Below are 21,903 nucleotides of genomic sequence, written 5' to 3'. Positions count from 1 at the left end.
CTCTGGTTGACATCACAGCGAGGGTGTTCCAAGGTTCTCTGGTTGACATCACAGCGAGGGTGTTCCAAGGATCTCTGGTTGACATTACAGCGAGGGTGTTCCAAGGTTCTCTGGTTGACATCACAGCGAGGGTGTTCCAAGGTTCTCTGGTTGACATCACAGCGAGGGTGTTCCAAGGTTCTCTGGTTGACATTACAGAGAGGGTGTTCCAAGGTTCTCTGGTTGACATTACAGAGAGGGTGTTCCAAGGTTCTCTGGTTGACATCACAGCGAGGGTGTTCCAAGGTTCTCTGGTTGACATTACAGAGAGGGTGTTCCAAGGTTCTCTGGTTGACATTACAGAGAGGGTGTTCCAAGGTTCTCTGGTTGACATTACAGAGAGGGTGTTCCAAGGTTCTCTGGTTGACATCACAGCGAGGGTGTTCCAAGGTTCTCTGGTTGACATTACAGAGAGAGTGTTCCAAGGTTCTCTGGTTGACATTACAGAGAGAGTGTTCCAAGGTTCTCTGGTTGACATTACAGCGAGGGTGTTCCAAGGTTCTCTGGTTGACATTACAGAGAGAGTGTTCCAAGGTTCTCTGGTTGACATTACAGAGAGGGTGTTCCAAGGTTCTCTGGTTGACATTACAGCGAGGGTGTTCCAAGGTTCTCTGGTTGACATCACAGCGAGGGTGTTCCAAGGTTCTCTGGTTGACATCATAGCGAGGGTGTTCCAAGGTTCTCTGGTTGACATTACAGAGAGAGTGTTCCAAGGTTCTCTGGTTGACATCACAGTGAGGGTGTTCCAAGGTTCTCTGGTTGACATCACAGCGAGGGTGTTCCAAGGTTCTCTGGTTGACATCACAGAGAGAGTGTTCCAAGGTTCTCTGGTTGACATTACAGCGAGGGTGTTCCAAGGTTCTCTGGTTGACATTACAGAGAGAGTGTTCCAAGGTTCTCTGGTTGACATTACAGAGAGGGTGTTCCAAGGTTCTCTGGTTGACATTACAGAGAGGGTGTTCCAAGGTTCTCTGGTTGACATTACAGAGAGGGTGTTCCAAGGTTCTCTGGTTGACATTACAGAGAGGGTGTTCCAAGGTTCTCTGGTTGACATTACAGAGAGGGTGTTCCAAGGTTCTCTGGTTGACATTACAGAGAGGGTGTTCCAAGGTTCTCTGGTTGACATTACAGAGAGGGTGTTCCAAGGTTCTCTGGTTGACATTACAGAGAGGGTGTTCCAAGGTTCTCTGGTTGACATTACAGAGAGGGTGTTCCAAGGTTCTCTGGTTGACATTACAGCGAGGGTGTTCCAAGGTTCTCTGGTTGACATCACAGCGAGGGTGTTCCAAGGTTCTCTGGTTGACATCATAGCGAGGGTGTTCCAAGGTTCTCTGGTTGACATTACAGAGAGAGTGTTCCAAGGTTCTCTGGTTGACATTACAGAGAGAGTGTTCCAAGGTTCTCTGGTTGACATCACAGTGAGGGTGTTCCAAGGTTCTCTGGTTGACATTACAGAGAGGGTGTTCCAAGGTTCTCTGGTTGACATTACAGCGAGGGTGTTCCAAGGTTCTCTGGTTGACATTACAGAGAGGGTGTTCCAAGGTTCTCTGGTTGACATTACAGAGAGGGTGTTCCAAGGTGCTCTGGTTGACATTAGAGAGGGTGTTCCAAGGTGCTCTGGTTGACATCACAACATCACTGTCAAACCAGTACAGTACAGCGTGCACACACACACGGGTTGATGAGGTAAAAGAGTGGGTAAAGGAGACACTTTCATTCCATTATTCAGTCGCTTTGAGGGACACAAGAGCAGGAGCACGGCCATGGCTCTGCTGCCTGCCTGACTGATCTTTTATCTCTCTCTCTGCCTGCCTGACTGATCTTTTATCTCTCTCTGCCTGCCTGACTGATCTTTTATCTCTCGCTGCCTGCCTGCCGGTGCACAGTGGAGTACACCACACTGCTCACTTCCCTTCCAATAAGGTAGAGCGGTTATCAGGAGAGGGAGAGTGACGGCACAGAAATGAAACATGGCTCATTATGAGAGTAACCTCCGTACGAACATACCTCCATCCTTTCTTCTTTATGACGTTCCCCAGCACAACCTCAGCCCTGAGAGAGAGAGGGAGAGAGAGATCAGATAATGGGCATGGTCAACTAACTACACATACCATGATGCAAAAGAAAACAGATCAGCCCTTGAAAAAGAAGATATCACAAAGTGTGGTGGTAACTCTTACAACCCTTCCCAGTGTCTCTATAGACTTATAACAAAGAGTTGAACTCAGTGGAGTGGAGTTAAACTCAGTGAACTGGCTGGTATGGCTAGTGTGTAACAGGCTCCATGTCAATCAGTCATTAGCAGCAGTGGGGGTGCCAATTAGGCCCAACGTGGCCTCCATTAGGGCTGGGATGACTCCTGTCACTGCGAGGGAGGAAGGGAGCGCCGGTCTACAAGGCTAACAAATGCCATGTTTTCCTATAATGTGAATTCTGTGTACGGCAAGCACAAAGTGACTGAACTCCCCCTCTCTGTACCCCCTCTTCCCCTCTCTCTGCTTCTCTTTCCCTTATCCCTCTCTCCCCCTCCCCATCAGATCTCTCTCTGCCTGTGTACGCAGCCTGCTGGTTTGAGCAGAGGGAGCGGAGAGGGAGTGTAATTCTGGATTCTGGAGGGTAATTCTTCTGGAAGGCTAATGCCATCAATGTTCCCTCTAAGCTGTGCGCACGCTCAGTAGCACAGAGACTGCCATGCTGCTCCCTGGGTCTGCCGTGCAAAAATATCAGCCCACAGAGAGAACGAGATTGAACTTCACTCAACTTTCTAGAGCAGGCCTCCCGAGTGGCTCAGTGGTCTAAGGCACTGCATCGCAGTGCTAGTTGTGCCACTAGAGATTCTGGGTTTGAGTCCAGGCTCTTTCTCAGCCGGCCGCGACCAGGAGACCCATGGGGCGGCGCACAATTGGCCCAGCGTCGTCCGGGTTAAGGGAGGGTTTGGCCGGCAGGGATGTCCTTGTCCCATCGCGCACTAGCGACTCCTGTGGCGCAGTACACGCTGACACAGTCGCCAGGTGCACGGTGTTTCCTCCGACACATTGGTGCGGCTGGCTTCTGGGTTAAGTGGGCATTGTGTCAAGAGGCAGTGTGGCTTGGTTGGGTTGTGTTTCGGAGGACGAACGGCTCTGGACCTTCGCCTCTCCCAAGACTGTAAAGGATTTTGCAGCGATGAGACAAGACCAAAGACAAAGACCAAAGACTACCAAATGGACACCGCAAAATTGGGGAGAACGGGGTAATGCGGTACGGGGTAAAAAAAGGATATACATAAAAATACATTATAGAGCAGTGGTCACCAACGGGTCAATTACGATCGACAGGTCGATGTCCAAGTTATTCCTAGTCGATCGCCAAACATTTCTGTAAAAAACCCAACGACATAGCCTTGTGTTCCTACTTTAAAGAAATTATTATTATTCGTCTCAGGCTGTTGGCTGTAGGTGCACCCAATTCAGCTGCCCTGCGTGCTGGGTAGGCCATCTGTTGCCATTTTCAACTATTTCATGTGTCTGAAGGTACAAACTGACTTCCCGGCGGGCCCAGAGAGCAAATCAAGTGCACTATAGGCCTACCGCTGGCCAATCAGATGGCTCAGATGACCGTTTCTGCAGTAACGTAGCAGGCATAAAAGAAAGCTACAGAAAAGTTGATTTCAAAATGTTTAAAACCATGACTAGAGAGAGAAACTGTCAACTTTATGAGTGAGTTCATGTTTAAGATCTTACTCAGCACTGTCAACAACTTTTACAAGCCATAAAATGCGAGTTCTTCCTATTTCTACTCAGAGCTACAACAAGCAGTGCATCAGTAATGAATGAGTAGGAAAGTGCATCTATAGGCTTGAGTTGTTATTATTAGCGGCTTGGGTCTTTTTTAATATCGAGGAATATTTAACTTTCTCTGTTCATAGGAGTAACATGAATTTGTGCACGATACGGTGTAACTTGAGTTTCGCCATCATCTGGAAGACTGTCACTTTTTGGTCAGTGTCAGTGGAGGAAAGGGAGAGCGGAGGGATGTTGAGATGCGGACCCTCAGTCTAATGCTCTTTCCCACATCTGAGACTGACCATCAGATGCAGGCACAAGAAGGCCCCCCCCCCCCCAAAAGTATGCTCACTCAGCTGTGCTTCACAAGTAATACAACAACGGATCTATTACCGGTGTGATCATAAATATATATTTTTAAATGGCCTGAACAACAATGCATTGACAGGGCAATTCAAGCAAAGCCAATATGCTGCGATAACGTACAGTAGGCCTAAAGTTTACTGCACAAACTTTATTGCTACAGTACTGTTTTTAATTGGTTAATGTTCCCTAGGCTTATGTTTTTTAAGTCATGTTAAAAAAAATCTGAGTGGTAGATCTCAGCTTGAATTTTGAATCAAAGTGATCTTGACTCAGAAAAGGTTGGTGACCACTGTTCTAGAGTTTGCCTTTACTGTGGCAATTGTGATCGAATCAACACGATATTAGCCACTTTCAAAGCAACATCCCGAAACAAAACAAACAACACGAGATTTTGTTGTCGGCAGAATGCATCGGAGTAGGATTTTTTTTGCATTGACATGCACTACTCAGCTCGTACTCTACATTGACAGGTGCAGTATAAACAATCAGAGCTGCAGTAGGCTTATATGCAAATAGACCATTGCCATATATGGATCCTTGCCATTTAGTTTGAACAGGACTGTTTTAACAGCATGAGTGGTTGTGAGGAGATGCGCTTGTTTTGAGATCAAAGCCAGAGCTGCATTTAACCACGTGTACACATTTAGTTCATATCCTTTGCTAGTTAGTGAGTTATTAGCCCAGTTATAGCTCATTTGTAGTCAGCAATAAGGGAGTGATTACTTCCTACAAGAGCACAAAACATGTACATTTCTAGATATTTTTGAAAAGCGAGTCAGGTAAAGGGGTAGTGCTGTATTTTGAGACAGGCTTGAATAAGCCAAGTAGCCAATAGGCAGAGGGGAACATAATCTGTCTGATTCTCTGTGATAATGGTATGGGAATAATAATGCATTTTATTTTGTGAAGTGATTTCTTGCATCAAAACATCAAACAACACAAGAACATTTCCAGTCACCTCCTTGTCTGAAGGAAAAGTGGATAAACAGGTTCATGTCCAGCCCTGCATGTTTTTCCCCCAAAAGTCTCATGGAATTTAGACCTACATTTAACACCACATATTGGCTGCTACTGTAGGCTGAATGATGGAACAGATATGTCCATATTAAAATGTTATGAGATGCATTTTCTCCGTTGTTGTTGATGGTAGGCCACTCTGGTAGGCCTACATTATGATCAAATAGCCACAGTAGCCTACTTGGCCACTGTTAAAACTAACATAAAGCAGGTACAGCCTCAGTGATCACAGTAAATGCGCTAGAAGTTGCACAGAATTTAGCAGACCTGAAATTAGCTCAGTGCTGAATTTTCTTTGAGGGAACATTGGTGTAAAGAAGTGGATTGTCAAAGCTAAATGGGTCTACACCTACACTACAGTGTGTTTGTAAGAGTGTAAGTGTTGGTCAATACGCTAGCTGTCAGTCGATGTACTGTACAGTGTTTGCCTGTCAATATGTTTCAGTGACTTGGTCATAATGCCATGGAACAAACACACACGTACTAACCCACAGAACCAGGCCCTTAGCTGTAGCGGGGCTGCAGTTGGGAGCCTCTCTCCCGCTCTCTATCCACTCTACAGAACCAAAATGTTGACTTTGTGGCCACTAACACATAATTATACCCATATCTAGACATATCTAGACTACCTAGTCCACTTTACTGTTTGACTGACGAGGTCCTCATATTACTAGAGCTGGTGCTTCACAGATCGTGTGAAACGTGGTAGATATGTGCTCTACTGTCTGCATTGATGTCCCTCTATTCTGGTGTGTGTGCTGCACCTCGTGTAAAGCCTCTCAGTGCTGCAGTTTGCAGTAGGCTAGGCTGTCAGGATTAGCACCCAAAGAAGACATTCAGGGTTCTGACAGACTGTCAGGTCCATTTGCATGGCACACAGATCTGTCACTCTGTTGACAATGTCACCATTGTCTGCCACCACTACCTTATGGTACAGTTTGATATGTCCTCTCCTTTCCAAAGCTCAGCTACAGAAGCCACATGTAGGTAAATATTCAAAATAGTGCTGAGTGATTAGCGCTTTTTGAGGTTGGGTCTGTTTCGGATAGATTATTAAAAAGTATTCACAATTTTCAATTTCGGTTTCGATAATTAAAAACAAACATGAAGTGCACTATGCATTATGTAGGTTGAACGCTGTAATAACACAGAATAAAACAATGAATAAAAGTCTTATGATGGTAGTGACTGCCCATTACTGCTTATCACTTATTAACCATTATTTATTCACATTACTACTTAATACAACATGTCAGTTGTTGTGTGTATTACATTTGTTTCATTTGATGACTATTACTTCATTCCAAGTCACCATCTCATCTCTATAGAGCTACTGCCTATGGTGTCTGACAAAATACACTATTTTAATAGTAAATAAGGCATACATTTATAACTGCTGAATACCAACTATCAATAACTTAGATAATGTATTTTCTGGTAAAAATTCCTTGCGAAGCAACTGCTCTCTATGTATCCCTATTGATCGCGCATTCTTCTGTTTCTTATGAAGCAGGAGTCAAAGAAACACAGAACGGATAAGTAGGCGCGCAATAGATGATAGTAGTTAATTATCACATTTTCTGGGCTAAACTATGTAGAACACTGGCCTGCTGGAAACTACAACTCCCAAATACAGTTCGGGTGCGATCTGATTTATCTCTAGAGAAACTGCAGCGCAATGTGCGCATTGAGCTAAAAACAAACAAACAATGGAATTAAAATAATTGATCCGATGTTGGTCAATGAACAAAAAATAGCAGACATTTCAGTTGAACACTCAGCACTAATTCAAACTGATAAAGCCATCAACCATTTGTTATTTTCTTTCTTCAGTCTTTTACATAATATTAACACTTTGGGAAATATGTCTGACTATATTGCCACAATGAGAGACCAGTATTTCCTTGGGGAGGATTTAGAGAAGAGTTAGAGTTTGTTAATCTGAGGTACTGTTGGAAAGGAGTTCATCCTTCCTCACAACATAGATCCATTAATCCAGGATGGTGTATACAACTGTCTGAGGAGATGTTATGAAGCCCTACAAAGGTTAGAGTTGGCAAAATATCACTGTTTGGGTTCTACTGGTATTCAAGCCATCATGAATGATCGATCCTTGACCTCTCATCAAAAATAACACTAGAACTCTGATGAACTATGATGAATGTTATAAATGAGGTGTTTCTCCCCCCAGGTCTGGAGCTCAAGGCTACAGAGCAATTAATCACTCATGTTTATGTAAACAGTTTTGCAGGCTTGTCCAAGGCACGTGTGGATAAAATTGTAAGTCCTTGTATTTGCAAACATGCCTGCCAACTACCTACTCGGGAGGCCGCAGAGGCGCACAGACCCATGGTAAGTGCATCAGTGAGCGTTTCATCTGAGCCTCTGGGCCTCAGATCCACCAAACCAGAGGTTTAATCAAAATGAATGAGTTCTCTAAAGATGTGTGATGGCCTGGGAGACTCCCTCAACGTGCTGTCGGCTAAATCATCACGACCACACTGGAAGGACTGGAGACCAGCACCAGCTTCATTGGTACTAAATGTGAGTCTACACCATATCATTTAGATGAGTCCCCCATCTCATTAATTAACACACTCATACATTCATTGCCACCTGTTAGGTCAGCGCTCATTCAAACACACTACAGTACATGTGTTAGCCTATGCTTTGCTTGGCTATGTGGCTTTGTGTGGTATGATCCTGTGATTCAGCAGTCATTGATATCTAAGTGATGTCTGCATGAAGATGTGATGTGGACAGTCTGGATGATACTCACTTCCCTGCGGCGTAGACCTCTGCTGTGTCAAACAGATTGATGCCGTTCTCGTAGGCCAGACATAACAGCTGCTCCGCCATCTGTTGGCCGGAGAGTGGAGCGAGGGAGAGGAAAGAAAGAGGAAGAGAGGTGGTCGAGAGATCACTGATCGGCGCTTAAGTGTTTTCAACTATTAAAACCCGGTCTGCATGGGGTTGTAACCTTCCGTGCTATGGCACGCGTGTTGCTTCTCTGGCTCTCTATGTGTCAATATGTTTAGAGTGTAAGCAGTGGACTGCAGAAGCATGTAGATAGTTGTGAAATTGGAGTGTTGACTGACTGATAGAATAACAGAAAAAACACAATCCATCTGCTCTCACCTCATCTGTTATCTGCCCTCCGAACGTCACCCATGTTCCTACAGAGAGACGACAGGGAGACTGTGTTAGTAGTCTATCAGACTAGAGATACATAGAGAGAGCAGTGTTGAAGAGGCAGTGATGCCACACACTGACTACTGTAGCTTTTTAATTATAGTTGGAAGAGATGAGGCTTTGGCAGAGTTTGCCATAACAGTGTTAGTCAACAGATGGAGGTCTCAGCTTGCATTTCTGGCATATCTTCACTCTCCAAGATATCTGCTAGGAAAATTATTTGGTGTGAAATAAATTCCCTCTGTGGTTCACTTTGTGTATTTCTAGTGAAAACAACAGCAGTCTGGGTCACCTCTAACACATTTTTGTCTCCTAGCCCCTCCGCCACACCCCCTCACACTCACCTAGTCCAAGGCAGGACACCCTCAGGCCAGACTTCCCAAGGTTTCTGTCAGAATACAGAGAAAACATTATCCTTAATATGGTGTTGATACTTGCGCTGTGCTTTTTAGTGCTGTAGTTTTTTTTATATAGTCAAGCTTTGTTTAAAGTAGTTCCATGCTTCATGACAATTAATGTATTTGTGTCTCCACTGACACAGACTACTGGGAGGATGTAACAACTATGGCAGTTGACAACCATGACAGCTCACAAAAAAACATTTTGTCTCTCTGTACTCTGGATGCAGATGGAGGGGAGCAGGCTCACAGATGCCCACCAGGAACACGGATGCCTGACAGTAGGATTATGTGACTTTGTGTGTGCACGTGCCTGGCCATGTGTGATTCCACAGGAGGGCTGACAAAAGAAGTGTGTGGCCCAGCATGACATCTGGCCCAGCATGACATCCTGAGGAATATCTCAGTTCAAACCAGGAAGCCTAGGCCCACGCTTCAAACCCCTATAGCCAATCACAAGCTTCGACTCCAGCTCAAACCCCTATAGCAAATCCCAGTCCCTAGAAAAATCGCAGCTCAGACACAGACTCCACTGCTGACAGACATACACAGGTTTGGTTAAGTTCTCTTTTACCTTTCAGTCTAAAAAGTCACAGGTAAAATAAATAATACACTGGGAAAATCTGCAGTAGGTAACAGGCTTATTCTAGTGTTAGAAATTCAGGGGCACAAAAAGCATATTTCTTTTCTCCATCAACATTTCAAGCACATTCAATTATTAATTTGGGCAGTATTCAAAAGATCGAAAGCCTCTAGGTTGCATAGCTTTCTGTGCGGTGCATTCAACAGGCTAATATAATTTCACCAGGGCAGCTTTGTCATGGCCAATAACTTAAAAAACATTGTCAAGGCAACACATAACAGTGAACCACAGAGGACGATTTGAGGCGGCGCTAGGCTACAACCTTAAATGCTGCACTTGTCATAACGGGTACACCACAGAAATAAGTAGAACCATTTCATGTATTTCTATGGGTTACACAATGTACCTTGTTCCTTCCTTCCTAAGCTCTCAACACAATGAACCATACCAACTAAAAACCGTGAGTAGAGAACCTCGAGTTGCCTTCTGCTGGAGGTAAGTAAGATGTGTGGGAAATGGAATGATGTAATGGCTGTTGTGGGAGGAAGAGTGTGTAGGTATATGTGGGGGATCTGTCTAATTTTGTAGGAGTATGATTGTGTGCATGTGGTTATTATTGGAATATACATTTTATACATTTTTTTGTGTGTAGGATTATGAGTGTGTGGGTGTCTTGTGAAGCCATGGAGGTTTTCTACATTGCTGTGGTGACTAAGAACAAAACAATCCATTTATGTTGCTCTGAAAAAGCAAGGGGATCCAAAAAGCCCACTTTACATGCGGACTGAGATTCAAAATAAACCAGCACCATTAACAAGCATATGCACTCCAGATCAAGAAGATTCTCTCTTCAAATGTCGGGTCCTTTAGGGTCTCTCATGATATCTTACCATGTGTTATCTGCAAGTCCAGCGCACTAAGAGAGGAAGAGGCGAAGCGAGAAGGCCGACTCCGACCTGTGTGAAAATAAAGCATGGACGTGGGAATTTTTTTTGTACGGAGGTCAATGAGAGTATCGAATTTGGTCCGAAATGAAATGTATTTGCTAACTTGCTACGTGTGGCCTATATAATCGAATAGAAGTTTCGTAACGCTAAGGTTGTAACAAATGTACTAATATAAGTGGACGTTCTTGACATAGCGCCAACTTTGCAAAAATAGATTTTATACCGTAGTTGTGTCTGTTGTTCACATCCGAATCTGCCATCTCATTGGCTAGAATGTTCACGCTTCCTCCCGCCTGCCTTCTGCCTTTGCAGCCATTGATTCCCATTGTTAGTGCAGAGATTTATGCCCTGCTACAGCTGCCCCGGTCAACTGTAAGTGCTGTCATTGTGAAGTGGAAACGTCTAGGAGCAACAACAGCTCAGCAGCGAAGTGGTAGGCCACACAAGCTCACAGAACGGGACCGCCGAGTGCTGAAGCGCATAGAAAATCATATTTCCTTGGTTGCAACACTCTACAAAGTTCCAAACTGCCTGTGGAAACAACGTCAGGAGCTTCATGAAATGTGTTACCATGGCCGAGCAGCCTACCTGCATACATACAGTTTGGTGGTGGAGGAGGAATAAATGGTCTGGGGCTAGTTTCATGGTTCGGGCTAGGCCTATTAGTTTCAGTGAAGGGAAATCCTAACGCTACAGCATACAATGACATTCTGTGCTTCTAACTTTTTGTTAACAGTTTGGGGAAGGCCCTTTCCTGTTTCACTATGACAATGCCCCCATGCAAAAAGCGAGGTCCATACAGAAATGGTTTGTCGAGATTGGTGTGGAAGAACTTTTTTGAATCTTTAATATAATTGTTTTTATTATATATATATATTCTCTACTGTATGTACAGTAGCCAATTTGTTGTTTTTCATCTGTAGACACTGAATCAGGTGGTCGATGAAACAATTGGGTGAGGACTGTTGTAATGGCTTGAGGTATTATACATGAAAACGTAAATGTTTAATAAGATTAAAAGAACGGTGCACATGGCCTTCACACACACTCCTGCAATCTGCTCAGAAATGAGACGTACAGTAAAGCTGTTAGCCCAGATAAATGGGGAAGCATGCTTCTGGACTACAGTCACAACAAATCGCCATAAATTGTTATTCCAGAATCACAGTATTGTTCAACTACAAGTGCAGGACAGATGTTAATTTGAGTTGGGTTCTTCACAAAAAGTAACCGACAGTTCACACACCCAGTCTGGTCTATGTCATTGTTCACCTAGAGACGATACAGCCCTTTATCATTTCTGTGTAGTGCAAAATATTTTATCAGGCTGGCTGTTGATACTGCATGTTGGCTCTAGGCTATCATTCACCTCTATGCCCTCCCCTGCAGGAATCTGGTAGCAGTACTGTAGCAGGCTGGTTTGATCTGGGGTCAGTTTGCTGCTACGCCTCCCTGGACACAGACCGGAAGAGTAAGGTCACCTACATCTCTTACCCTGTTCAATTATGGACTACCGACGCACACTGCATTACACTACATTCAGGAGTAGCCTCAACACATTGTGAGTGGACTCAATGACCACTGACTGTGTGAAAGTTATTTAACTGGCTGTAAATGAGACAAGTCAGAGCCTCCGGGCCATTTGTACTAGTGGCCTCATGCAGGGCCGGATTAAGAAATCATAGGCCCCGGTGCATTGTTAAATAAAATAAAAGTTGAGCAAAAGCGTTTTTAGGATTTCTACAGATTAAAAAAATAAAAATAAATAAATCAGGGCATCCCCCTCAAGAATCAGCCCTTTTCAATTCTATGTAATTTACATGACAGAAGACATTAGCTGAATCTTTTGTAATACCACACAAATGAATGAAATGAGTGGCTACTCTGACACTGACAAACTGAGATCAATCAAGTCTTGAATTCAAACAAATAATATCCCAGGCCAATGACGCGACACACAGATTGTACAATATTAGGAGGAGAAACAGAGCCTTGCAAAAGTATTCACCCCTTCGGTGTTTTTCCTATTTTGTTGCATTACAATCTGTAATTTATATTGGATTTCATGTAATGGACACACAAAACAGTCCACATTGGTGGAGTGAAATGAATAACTTGTTTCAAAAAATAAAAAATGGAAAAGTGGTGCGTGTATATGTATACACCCCCTTTGCTATGAAGCCCCGTAATAAGATCTGGTGCAGACAATTACCTTCAGAAGTCACATAATTGATTAAATAAAGTCCACCTGTGTGCAATCTAAGTGTCACATGATCTGTCACATGATCTCAGTACATACACACCTGTTCTGAAAGGCCCCAGAGTCTGCAACACCACCAAGCAAGCGGAACTACGAAGACCAAGGAGTTCTCCAAACAGGTCAGGAACAAAGTGGAGAAGTACAGTGGAGAAGTACAGATCAGGGTTGGGTTATTAAAAAATATCCGAAACATCCCACGGAGCACCATTAAATCCATTATTTAAAAAAATGGAAAGAATATGGCACCACAACAAGCCTGTAGAGGGCCGCAAATTTGGACTCATCAGACCAAAGGACAGATTTCCACCGCTCTAATGTCCATTACTCGTGTTTCTTGGCCCAAACAAGTCTCTTCTTCTTATTGGTGTCCTTTAGTAGTGGTTTCTTTGCAGAAATTTGACCCTGAAGGCCTGATTCACACAGTCTCCTCTGTCGTTTCTCTTTGTTTATTTGAGCTGTTCTTGCCATAATATTGACTTGGTCTTTTACCAAATAGGGCCATCTTCTGTATACCACAACTACCTGTCTCAAACACATTTAGGAAAGAAATTCCACAAATTAACTTTTAATAAGGCACACCTGTTAATTGAAAAGCATTCCAGGTGAAGCTGGTTGAGAGAATGCCATCAGTGTGCAAATGGTGGCTACTTTGAAGAATCTCAAATATAAGATATATTTTGATTTGTTGACTTTTTTTGTGTGTGTGACTTGTTTGGTTACTACATGTTTCCATATGTGTTATTTCATAGTTGTTATGTCTTCACTATTATTCTACAATGTAGAAAATAGTAAAATAAAGAAAAACCCTTGAATGAGTAGGTGTGTCCAAACTTTTGACTTGTACTGTATGTGTGTTTATGTAATATCCATTCAGCCTGTATGAGCATCGAGTACACCACCTACATCAAGCATAAAAACAGCAGCATCCTACCTGAGAATGCACCCTGGGTCTGAATGCAAACCTATACGCCCCGTCTCTATCGTCCTGATGTAGTAGAGATGGGTGCATGTACATGGAAATGAACAGATTGCAGGCACAGAAGGCTTTCCATTCCCGAGGCTGGATCTGTCCTTTGCCTGGGGCTGGGCACTTCAAGAGGCTGAGTTAAGGTGCCCATAGGGGTGGAAATGGATCAGTTTCCCTAGGCAGGAGAGGGGTGGATCATTCATGGGATTAACTGTATACGCTAAAGAAAACTGGTGCAGAAAAGCTTACTCACTAGAGCACAGATCATGACCACACTGCATCATTTAGTGCCATATGACACTATTTACAGTAGAGTAGAACTAAAATATTCATAACACGGATAACTATGCATCATCTTATATACTGTATACTTTAAAGGCCCAATGCAGTTTTTATCTCAATATCAAATCATTTCAACAGTAAGTCGAGACCCCGACTGAGTTAAAATAAATACAATTTTACACACACACACACACACACACAACCAGTCAAAAGTGGACACGCCTACTTATTCAAGGGTTTTTCCATATTTTTACTATTTTCTACATTGTAGAATAATAGTGAAGACATCTAAACTATGAAATAACACATATGGAATCATGTAGTAACCTAAAAAGTGTTACAAAATATATTTTATATTTGAGATTCTTCAAAGTAGCCACCCTTTGCCTTGATGACAGCTTTTCCAACAGTCTTGAAGGAGTTCTCACATATGCTGAGAACTTGTTGGCTGCATTTCCTTCACTCTGCGGTCCCACTCATCCCAAACCATTTCAATTGGGTTGAGGTTGGGTGTATGTGGAGGCCAGGTCATCTGATGTAGCACTCCATCACTCTTTCTTGGATATATACAGCATATCACAAAAGTGAGTACACCCCTCACATTTTTGTAAATATTTGAGTATATCTTTTCATGTGACAACACTGAAGAAATGATACTTTGCTACAATGTAAAGTACTGAGTGTACAGCTTGTATAACAGTGTAAATTTGCTGTGCCCTCAAAATAACTCAACACACAGACATTGTCTAAACGGCTGGTAACAAAAGTGAGTACACCCCTAAGTATTTTCAACTATCAGGAAATAACACAAACATGTTGCACACTTTTACAGTGCAAGTTAAAATCAGATGTTGTACAATATGATACAAAACCATCATTTTTACTGCACTGGGCCTTTAATGTGCTATTTACAGTCCATTGTCCTTTACATTCCGTTTCGTGTGATTAAATAAAGCCTCTAAGTATCTCCCCATGGTATGCTATATTATTAAACCATTCTGCACCAATTCATTTAACACTAATCACGTCACATGGACAGTTTAAAGGCATGTTACAGAGAGTAACACAAAATGATTGTCAACATAACTGACACACTATCCTCAAAAAATATAAAAATATCACTACTAATTTACAAATGTAAGCCGCTGTACTGTATATAACATCATCCAACATAGATGGTCTTTCTAAACAGTTTAGTCACACAATGTGGAAAACATGACACAATTCTATCTTTGTTTCCTTCATCAGCTTAGATATTGACACATATACAGATGTGCTTTAGTGGGATGTAGCCTAAGAAACAGGATGAAAATAGTCAACATAAATGTCTCCAAACATATTTGAAAGCGAAAAGGCGATTGGCATGTGAAAGACACTATTTGCTGACGGATATGAAAGCTGAATGTCTATTCCTTGCAGCGCATAGCAGGACGGATTAATACAGCCATTTCCAGTATGTTTAAGAAATACAATAACACGCTTAGAGAGAGGATGAAATGAGAGCAGAGGGCTGCTAACGCAGAAACACGCAGCTCAGCTCAGAGCAGCACAGGCTCTAATTAAACTGTCTCAGTCAGGCAAGGAGAAAACAGCTCTCTCCCCATTCACCTAAACATGCTCCCATCAGTGCACATCTCTCACACACATCCACACAGTGCACTTACTCAGACACAAACTCTATGCATATAGAGAGACACACACAAACACATCAATAAATTGACTACTCTACGGTTTGGCAATTCACCCTAACATGCCCCTAGCAAACAGACGCCAAGTGTTATTTTCTTGTGCATTTAAGATAGGCTGGTGTTTACAGTAAGTGGCTATGTATGTGGCTGAGGCTGCTGCAGTATACAGTCCTATCAGTGTTGGTACTGGAGTAGAGTGGCTACAGTACAACAGGCCTAAGTATCCTGCTCTGTGTTCCTCTCTAAAGAGACAGATTTGAAGTAGGAGTAAAGCCCATGGAGAGCCTCTCGGAGTGCAATATGAAGTCCTTATGTTAGGACACCCAAATCACACACACCCACTCCTTTTGTCACAAATACCACACTGCCATCTGCTCAGGTACAGTCTAAAAACGACAAGACTTTAAAGTAAAACAGCCAATGCAGATGGACTGCTGAATCAGTTTTATAGGTAGGTGGGAGCAGGGTGGTGTTGCGTCTCCATCTCTGATAGCTAGCTCACACCTGAACACAGCAGTTTGATTTAAACACCATCTGCTTAGTTCACACACAGACTCTGCCCGTTAGTTATACTGGGCACTGATTCAGTTTCAACTTTACAACTATAACACTGGGTGTCCAGAGCCCGTCAGCAGTCCTAATTCCTGGCAGCCAATTCATCTTTAACTACAGTGGGGAGAACAAGTATTTGACACACTGCCGATTTTGCAGGTATTCCTACTTACAAAGCATGTAGAGGTCTGTAATTTTTTTTATCATAGGTACACTTCAACTGGGAGAGACGGAATCTAAAACAAAAATCCAGAAAATCACATTGTATGATTTTGAAGTAATTCATTTGCATTTTATTGCATGACATAAGTATTTGATCACCTACCAACCAGTAAGAATTCTGGCTCGCCTGTTCTCCACTCATTACCTGTACTAACTGCACCTGTTTGAACCCGTTACCTGTATAAAAGACACCTGTCCACACACTCAATCAAACAGACTCCAACCTCTCCACAATGGCCAAAACCAGAAAGCTGTGTAAGGACATCAGGGATAAAATTGTAGACCTGCACAAGGCTGAGATGGGCTACAGGACAATAGGCAAGCAGCTTGGTGAGAAGGTAACAACTGTTGGCGCAATTATTAGAAAATGGAAGAAGTTAAAGATGACGGTCAATCACCCTGGGTCTGGGGCTCCATGCAAGATCTCACCTCGTGGGGCATCAATGATCATGAGGAAGGTGAGGGATCTGCCCAGAACTACACGACAGGACCTGGTCAATGACCTGAAGAGAGCTGGGACCACAGTCTCAAAGAAAACCATTAGTAACACACTACGCCGTCATGGATTAAAATCCTGCAGCGCACGCAAGGTCCCCCTGCTCAAGCCAGCGCATGTCCAGGCCCGTCTGAAGTTTGCCAATGACCATCTGGGAGATCCAGAGGAGGAATGGGAGAAGGTCATGTGGTCTGATGAGACAAAAATATAGCTTTTTGGTCTAAACTCCACTCGCCGTGTTTGGAGGAAGAAGAAGGATGAGTACAACCGCAAGAACACCATCCCAACCGTGCAGCATGGAGGTGGCAACATCATTCTTTGGGGATGCTTTTCTGCAAAGAGGACAGGACGACTGCAACGTATTGAGGGGAGGATGGATGGGGCCATGTATCGCGAGATCTTGGCCAACAACCTCCTTCCCTCAGTAAGAGCATTGGAGATGGGTCGTGGCTGGGTCTTCCAGCATGACAACGACCCGAAACACACAGCCAGGGCAACTAAGGAGTGGCTCCGTAAGAAGCATCTCAAGGTCCTGGAGTGGCTTAGCCAGTCTCCAGACCTGAACCCAATAGAAAATCTTTGGAGGGAGCTGAAAGTCCGCATTGCCCAGCGACAGCCCCGAAACCTGAAGGATCTGGAGAAGGTCTGTATGGAGGAGTGGGCCAAAATCCCTGCTGCAGTGTGTGCAAACCTGGTCAAGAACTAGAGGAAACGTATGATCTCTGTAATTGCAAACAAAGGTTTCTGAACCAAATATTAAGTTCTGCTTTTCTGATGTATCAAATACTTGTCGTGCAATAAAATGCAAATTAATTACTTAAAAATCATACAATGTGATTTTCTGGATTTTTGTTTTAGATTCCGTCTCTCACAGTTGAAGTGTACCTATGATAAAAATGACAGACTTTACATTCTTTGTAAGTAGGAAAACCTGCAAAATCGGCAGTGTATCAAATACTTGTTCTCCCCACTGTATATCCTGCAGGGAAAAGCAAGTCAGCTCCTCCTCACATTTACATGGCCACTGCAGTAAATTATGTAAAAACAGGGACAAGCCTCTACTGCTTGCCTATCCAAACCCAAGTCACAAATACCTTATTGTATTTCAGAAAACAGCTTCAAATAACCTCCACTTAAAGTCAACTCAAGAGTTTAAACACATAATGAACGGTCCATTGTCTGGCTGTGGATATTCAGTCCCAGCCTCTTTGCTGTTCATTGGACTTTTCTAAGCCCAGCCTCCAGGGGATGGTGGCCAGAGTAGAGAGTAGAGAAACAGATGAAGCTGGGCTGAGAAAGGAGAGAGAAACAAATGAAGCTGGGCTGAGAAAAGCGAGAAACAAATTAAGCTGGGCTGAGAAAAGCGAGAGAAACAAATGAAGCTGGGCTGAGAAAAGAGAGAAACAAATGAAGCTGGGCTGAGAAAAGCGAGAGAAACAAATGAAGCTGGGCTGAGAAAAGCGAGAGAAACAAATGAAGCTGGGCTGAGAAAAGAGAGAGAAACAAATGAAGCTGGGCTGAGAAAAGAGAGAAACAGATTAAGCTGGGCTGAGAAAAGAGAGAAACAGATTAAGCTGGGCTGAGAAAAGAGAGAAACAAATGAAGCTGGGCTGAGAAAAGCGAGAAACAAATGAAGCTGGGCTGAGAAAAGTGAGAGAAACAAATGAAGCTGGGCTGAGAAAAGAGAGAAACAGATGAAGTTGGGCTGAGAAATGAGAGAAACAGATGAAGCTGGGCTGAGAAAAGAGATAAACAAATGAAGCTGGGCTGAGAAAAGAGAGAGAAACAGATGAAGCTGGGCTGAGAAAAGAGAGAGAAACAGATGAAGCTGGGCTGAGAAAAGAGAGAGAAACAGATGAAGCTGGGCTGAGAAAAGAGAGAGAAACAGATGAAGCTGGGCTGAGAAAAGAGGGCCTCTAGATCTTATAGGACGGACTACCTACCTGCCCTGCCAGCCAGTCGGATATTCTACCGTTTCCCTGAGAAGCGGAGACGGGCTGCTTTACATAATCGTAAGCCATTTTGTGTTAATTCAGGCCTGACTAAATCCATTGGGAAGAGGATGAGACACAGGCTGGGTAGTAGTGAGGGGAGGTGGCGATATTAATCAGTCATGTCATACAGGCCCACTGTCACATAAGGGAGAAGCTCAGACTCTGGTGAACATTGTTGCACTTGGATGCTTTGCTTGGCCTTGTGGGCAGGGGAGAAGAAGATCCATAGAAAAAGAATGAATAGAATATGCTTGGAAGCATCTAACCATGACAATTTGACTGATAAACTCATGGGTACACTCCATTGTATCAAATCAGATCTGTCTGATAACTCACAAACACTCATGGGACAGCTAAAAATAAAGTTTGGCAACAATATGCGGTCTTAACATTCGAAAATGTTACCAAAGGTGACATCATCCACTGAACCACCATTCATCCTCAAAATAGTCTGAGTTAATCTTACCAAAACCTTAAACCTGTAGCTAATATTGACTTTTTCCCATGAGCAAGTTTTCACTAGCTAGCTAAGGTGTTCTGTGCCGGTAGAATCCGTATTTATGAAGTTCGAAATGTGCATGAAAGTTAGCTAGGTAGCGTCTGCTTGCTGGCTGTACCCGTCTCAAATCAATCCATATGAAACTAAAAGGCAGAGATGCTAACAACACCAGTTCACACACTCAATGCTGTATACTCCCTCTAGCAACTAGGTGACATAAACTCATCAAAAAAAGAAACGTCCCCTTTTCAGGACCCTGTCTTTCAAAGATAATTCATAAAAATCCAAATAACTTCACAGATATTCATTGTAAAGGGTTTAAACAATGTTTCCCATGCTTGTTCAATGAACCATAAAAAATGAACATGCACCTGTGGAACGGTCATTAAGACACTAACAGCTTACAGACGGTAGGCAATTAAGGTCACAGTTATGAAAACTCAGGACACTAAAGAGGCCTTTCTACTGACTGAAAAACACCAAAAGAAAGATGCCCAGGGTCCCTGCTCATCTGTGTGAACGTGCCTTAGGCATGCTGCAAGGAGGTATGAGGACTGCAGATGTGGCCAGGGCAATAAATTGCAATGTCCGTACTGTGAGATGTCTAAGACAGCGCTACAGGGAGACAGGACGGACAGCTGATTGTCCTCGCAGTGGCAGACCACGTGTAACAACACATGCACAGGATCGGTACATCTGAACATCACACCTGTGGGACAGGTACAGGATGGCAACAACTGCCCGAGTTACACCAGGAACGCACAATCCCTCCATCAGTGCTCAGACTGTCCGCAATAGGCTGAGAGAGGCTGGACTGAGGGCTTGTAAGCCTGTTGTAATGCAGATCCTCACCAGACAACCCACCGTCGCTGGACCAGACAGGACTGACAAAAAGTGCTCTTTGCTTACGAGTCGCGGTTTTGTCTCACCAGGGGAGTTGGTCGGATTCACGTTTATCATTGGAGGAATGAGCGTTACACCGAGGCCTGTACTCTGGAGCAGGATCAATTTGGAGGTGGAGGGTCCGTCATGATCTGGGGCGATGTGTCACAGCATCATCGGACTGAGTTTGTTGTCATTGCAGGCAATCTCAACGCTGTGCGTTACATCGGAGACATCATCCTCACCTGGTATTGTGACACAATAACGTCCATGGTATTTTAGAATGTTAATTAAAATGATTTTAACTCATGTGGCTCATGCAATGGAATTAATTTTTGGAAATGTCTTGAGTTGACTCATCAAATCACAGAACAGATTGAAGGGTACACTTCCTTCTTTTACTCCCTGACATGGGTACACTCAACATAGGTGCTAGTTCACCCATTATGCCATCATTGACTTATTAATTCCATGGGGAGGTCAACCTCAAGTGAACAGCCTGCTGCCCCCAGGGATGGATCTGTTATCTTCAGATCACGGCATTTAATTGAAATTGTATTTTTATTTCACCTTTATTTAACCCAGTAGGCTAGTTGAGAACAAGTTCTCATTTACAACTGCGATCTGGCCAAAATAAAGCAAAGCAGTGCGAAGCAAACAACACAGAGTTACACATGGAATAAACAAGTGTACAGTCAATAACACAATAGAAAAAAAGTATATATACAGTGTGTGCAAATGGCGTGAGGTAGGCAATAAATAGGCCATAGTAGCGAAGTAATTACAATTTAGCAGATAACACTGGAGTGAAAAATGAGCAGATGATGATGTGCAAGTAGAGATACAGGTGTGCAAAAGAGCAGAAAAGTAAATAAAACATGAGGATGAGGTAGGTAGATTGGGTGGACTATTTACAGATGGACTATGTACAGCTGCAGCGATCGGTTAGCTGCTCAGATAGCTAGTTAGTGAGGGAAATATAAGTCTCCAGCTTCAGCGATTTATGCAATTCGTTCCAGTCACTGGCAGCAGAGAACTGGAAGGAAAGGCGGCCAAACGAGGTGTTGTCTTTGGGGATGACCAGTGAGATATACCTGCTGGAGCGCGTGCTACGGGTGGGTGCTGTTATCGTGACCAGTGAGCTGAGATAAGGCGGAGCTTTACCTAGCATAAACGTGTAGATGACATGGAGCCAGTGGGTCTGGCGACGAATATGTAGCGAGGGCCAGCCGACTAGAGCATACAGGTCGCAGTGGTGGGTGGTATAAGGGGCTTTGGTAACAAAACGGATGGCACTGTGATAGACTGCATCCAGTTTGCTGAGTAGAGTATTGGAAGCTATTTTGTAGATGACGTCGCCGAAGTTGAGGATCCGTAGGATAGTCAGTTTTACTATGGTAAGTTTGGCATTGTGAGTGAAGGGGGCTTTGCTGCGAAATAGAAAGCCGATTCTAGATTTGATTTTGCATTGGAGATGTTTAATATGAATCTGGAAGGAGAGTTTACAGTCTAGCCAGACACCTAGGTATTTGTAGTTGTCTACATATTCTAGGTCAGAACCGTCCAGGGTAGTGATGCTAGTCGGGCTGGTGCGGGCAGCGAATGGTTAAAAAGCATGCATTTGGTTTTACTAGTGTTTAAGAGCAGTTGGAGGCCACGGAAGGAGTGTTGTATGACATTGAAGCTTGTTTGGAGGTTAGTTAACACAGTGACCAAAGGGCCAGATGTATACAGAATGGTGTCGTCTGCGTAGAG

The 21,903-nt window shown here is 43.5% G+C and overlaps 1 protein-coding gene across 19 annotated transcripts in view; it reads right to left on the bottom strand.

Moving 5' to 3' along the window:
• The window catches only part of kcnab2a (potassium voltage-gated channel subfamily A regulatory beta subunit 2a), a 119,866-nt gene that overhangs the window by 16,708 nt on the left and 81,255 nt on the right, over positions 1-21,903 (bottom strand). For all 19 annotated transcript variants that reach the window (XR_016488003.1, XR_016488002.1, XR_016488001.1 and 16 more), the window contains 4 exons: positions 8,723-8,766; positions 8,325-8,362; positions 7,966-8,045; positions 2,047-2,091 (listed from right to left, as the gene is read on the bottom strand). Coding sequence is in view for 16 of the 19 variants with exons in the window: in XM_090205848.1 (XP_090061974.1) it covers positions 2,047-2,091; positions 7,966-8,045; positions 8,325-8,362; positions 8,723-8,766 (207 nt within the window). In the remaining 3 variants the exon portion in view is untranslated. The remainder of the gene's footprint in view (positions 1-2,046; positions 2,092-7,965; positions 8,046-8,324; positions 8,363-8,722; positions 8,767-21,903) is intronic.

This window comes from Oncorhynchus mykiss, chromosome 17 (genome assembly GCF_057628025.1).
Source record: "Oncorhynchus mykiss isolate SJ-2025 chromosome 17, ASM5762802v1, whole genome shotgun sequence".
Classification (NCBI taxonomy): domain Eukaryota; kingdom Metazoa; phylum Chordata; class Actinopteri; order Salmoniformes; family Salmonidae; genus Oncorhynchus; species Oncorhynchus mykiss.
The sequence above is the reverse complement of the archived record's forward strand: the minus strand, read 5'-3'. Positions and strand labels throughout refer to the sequence as shown.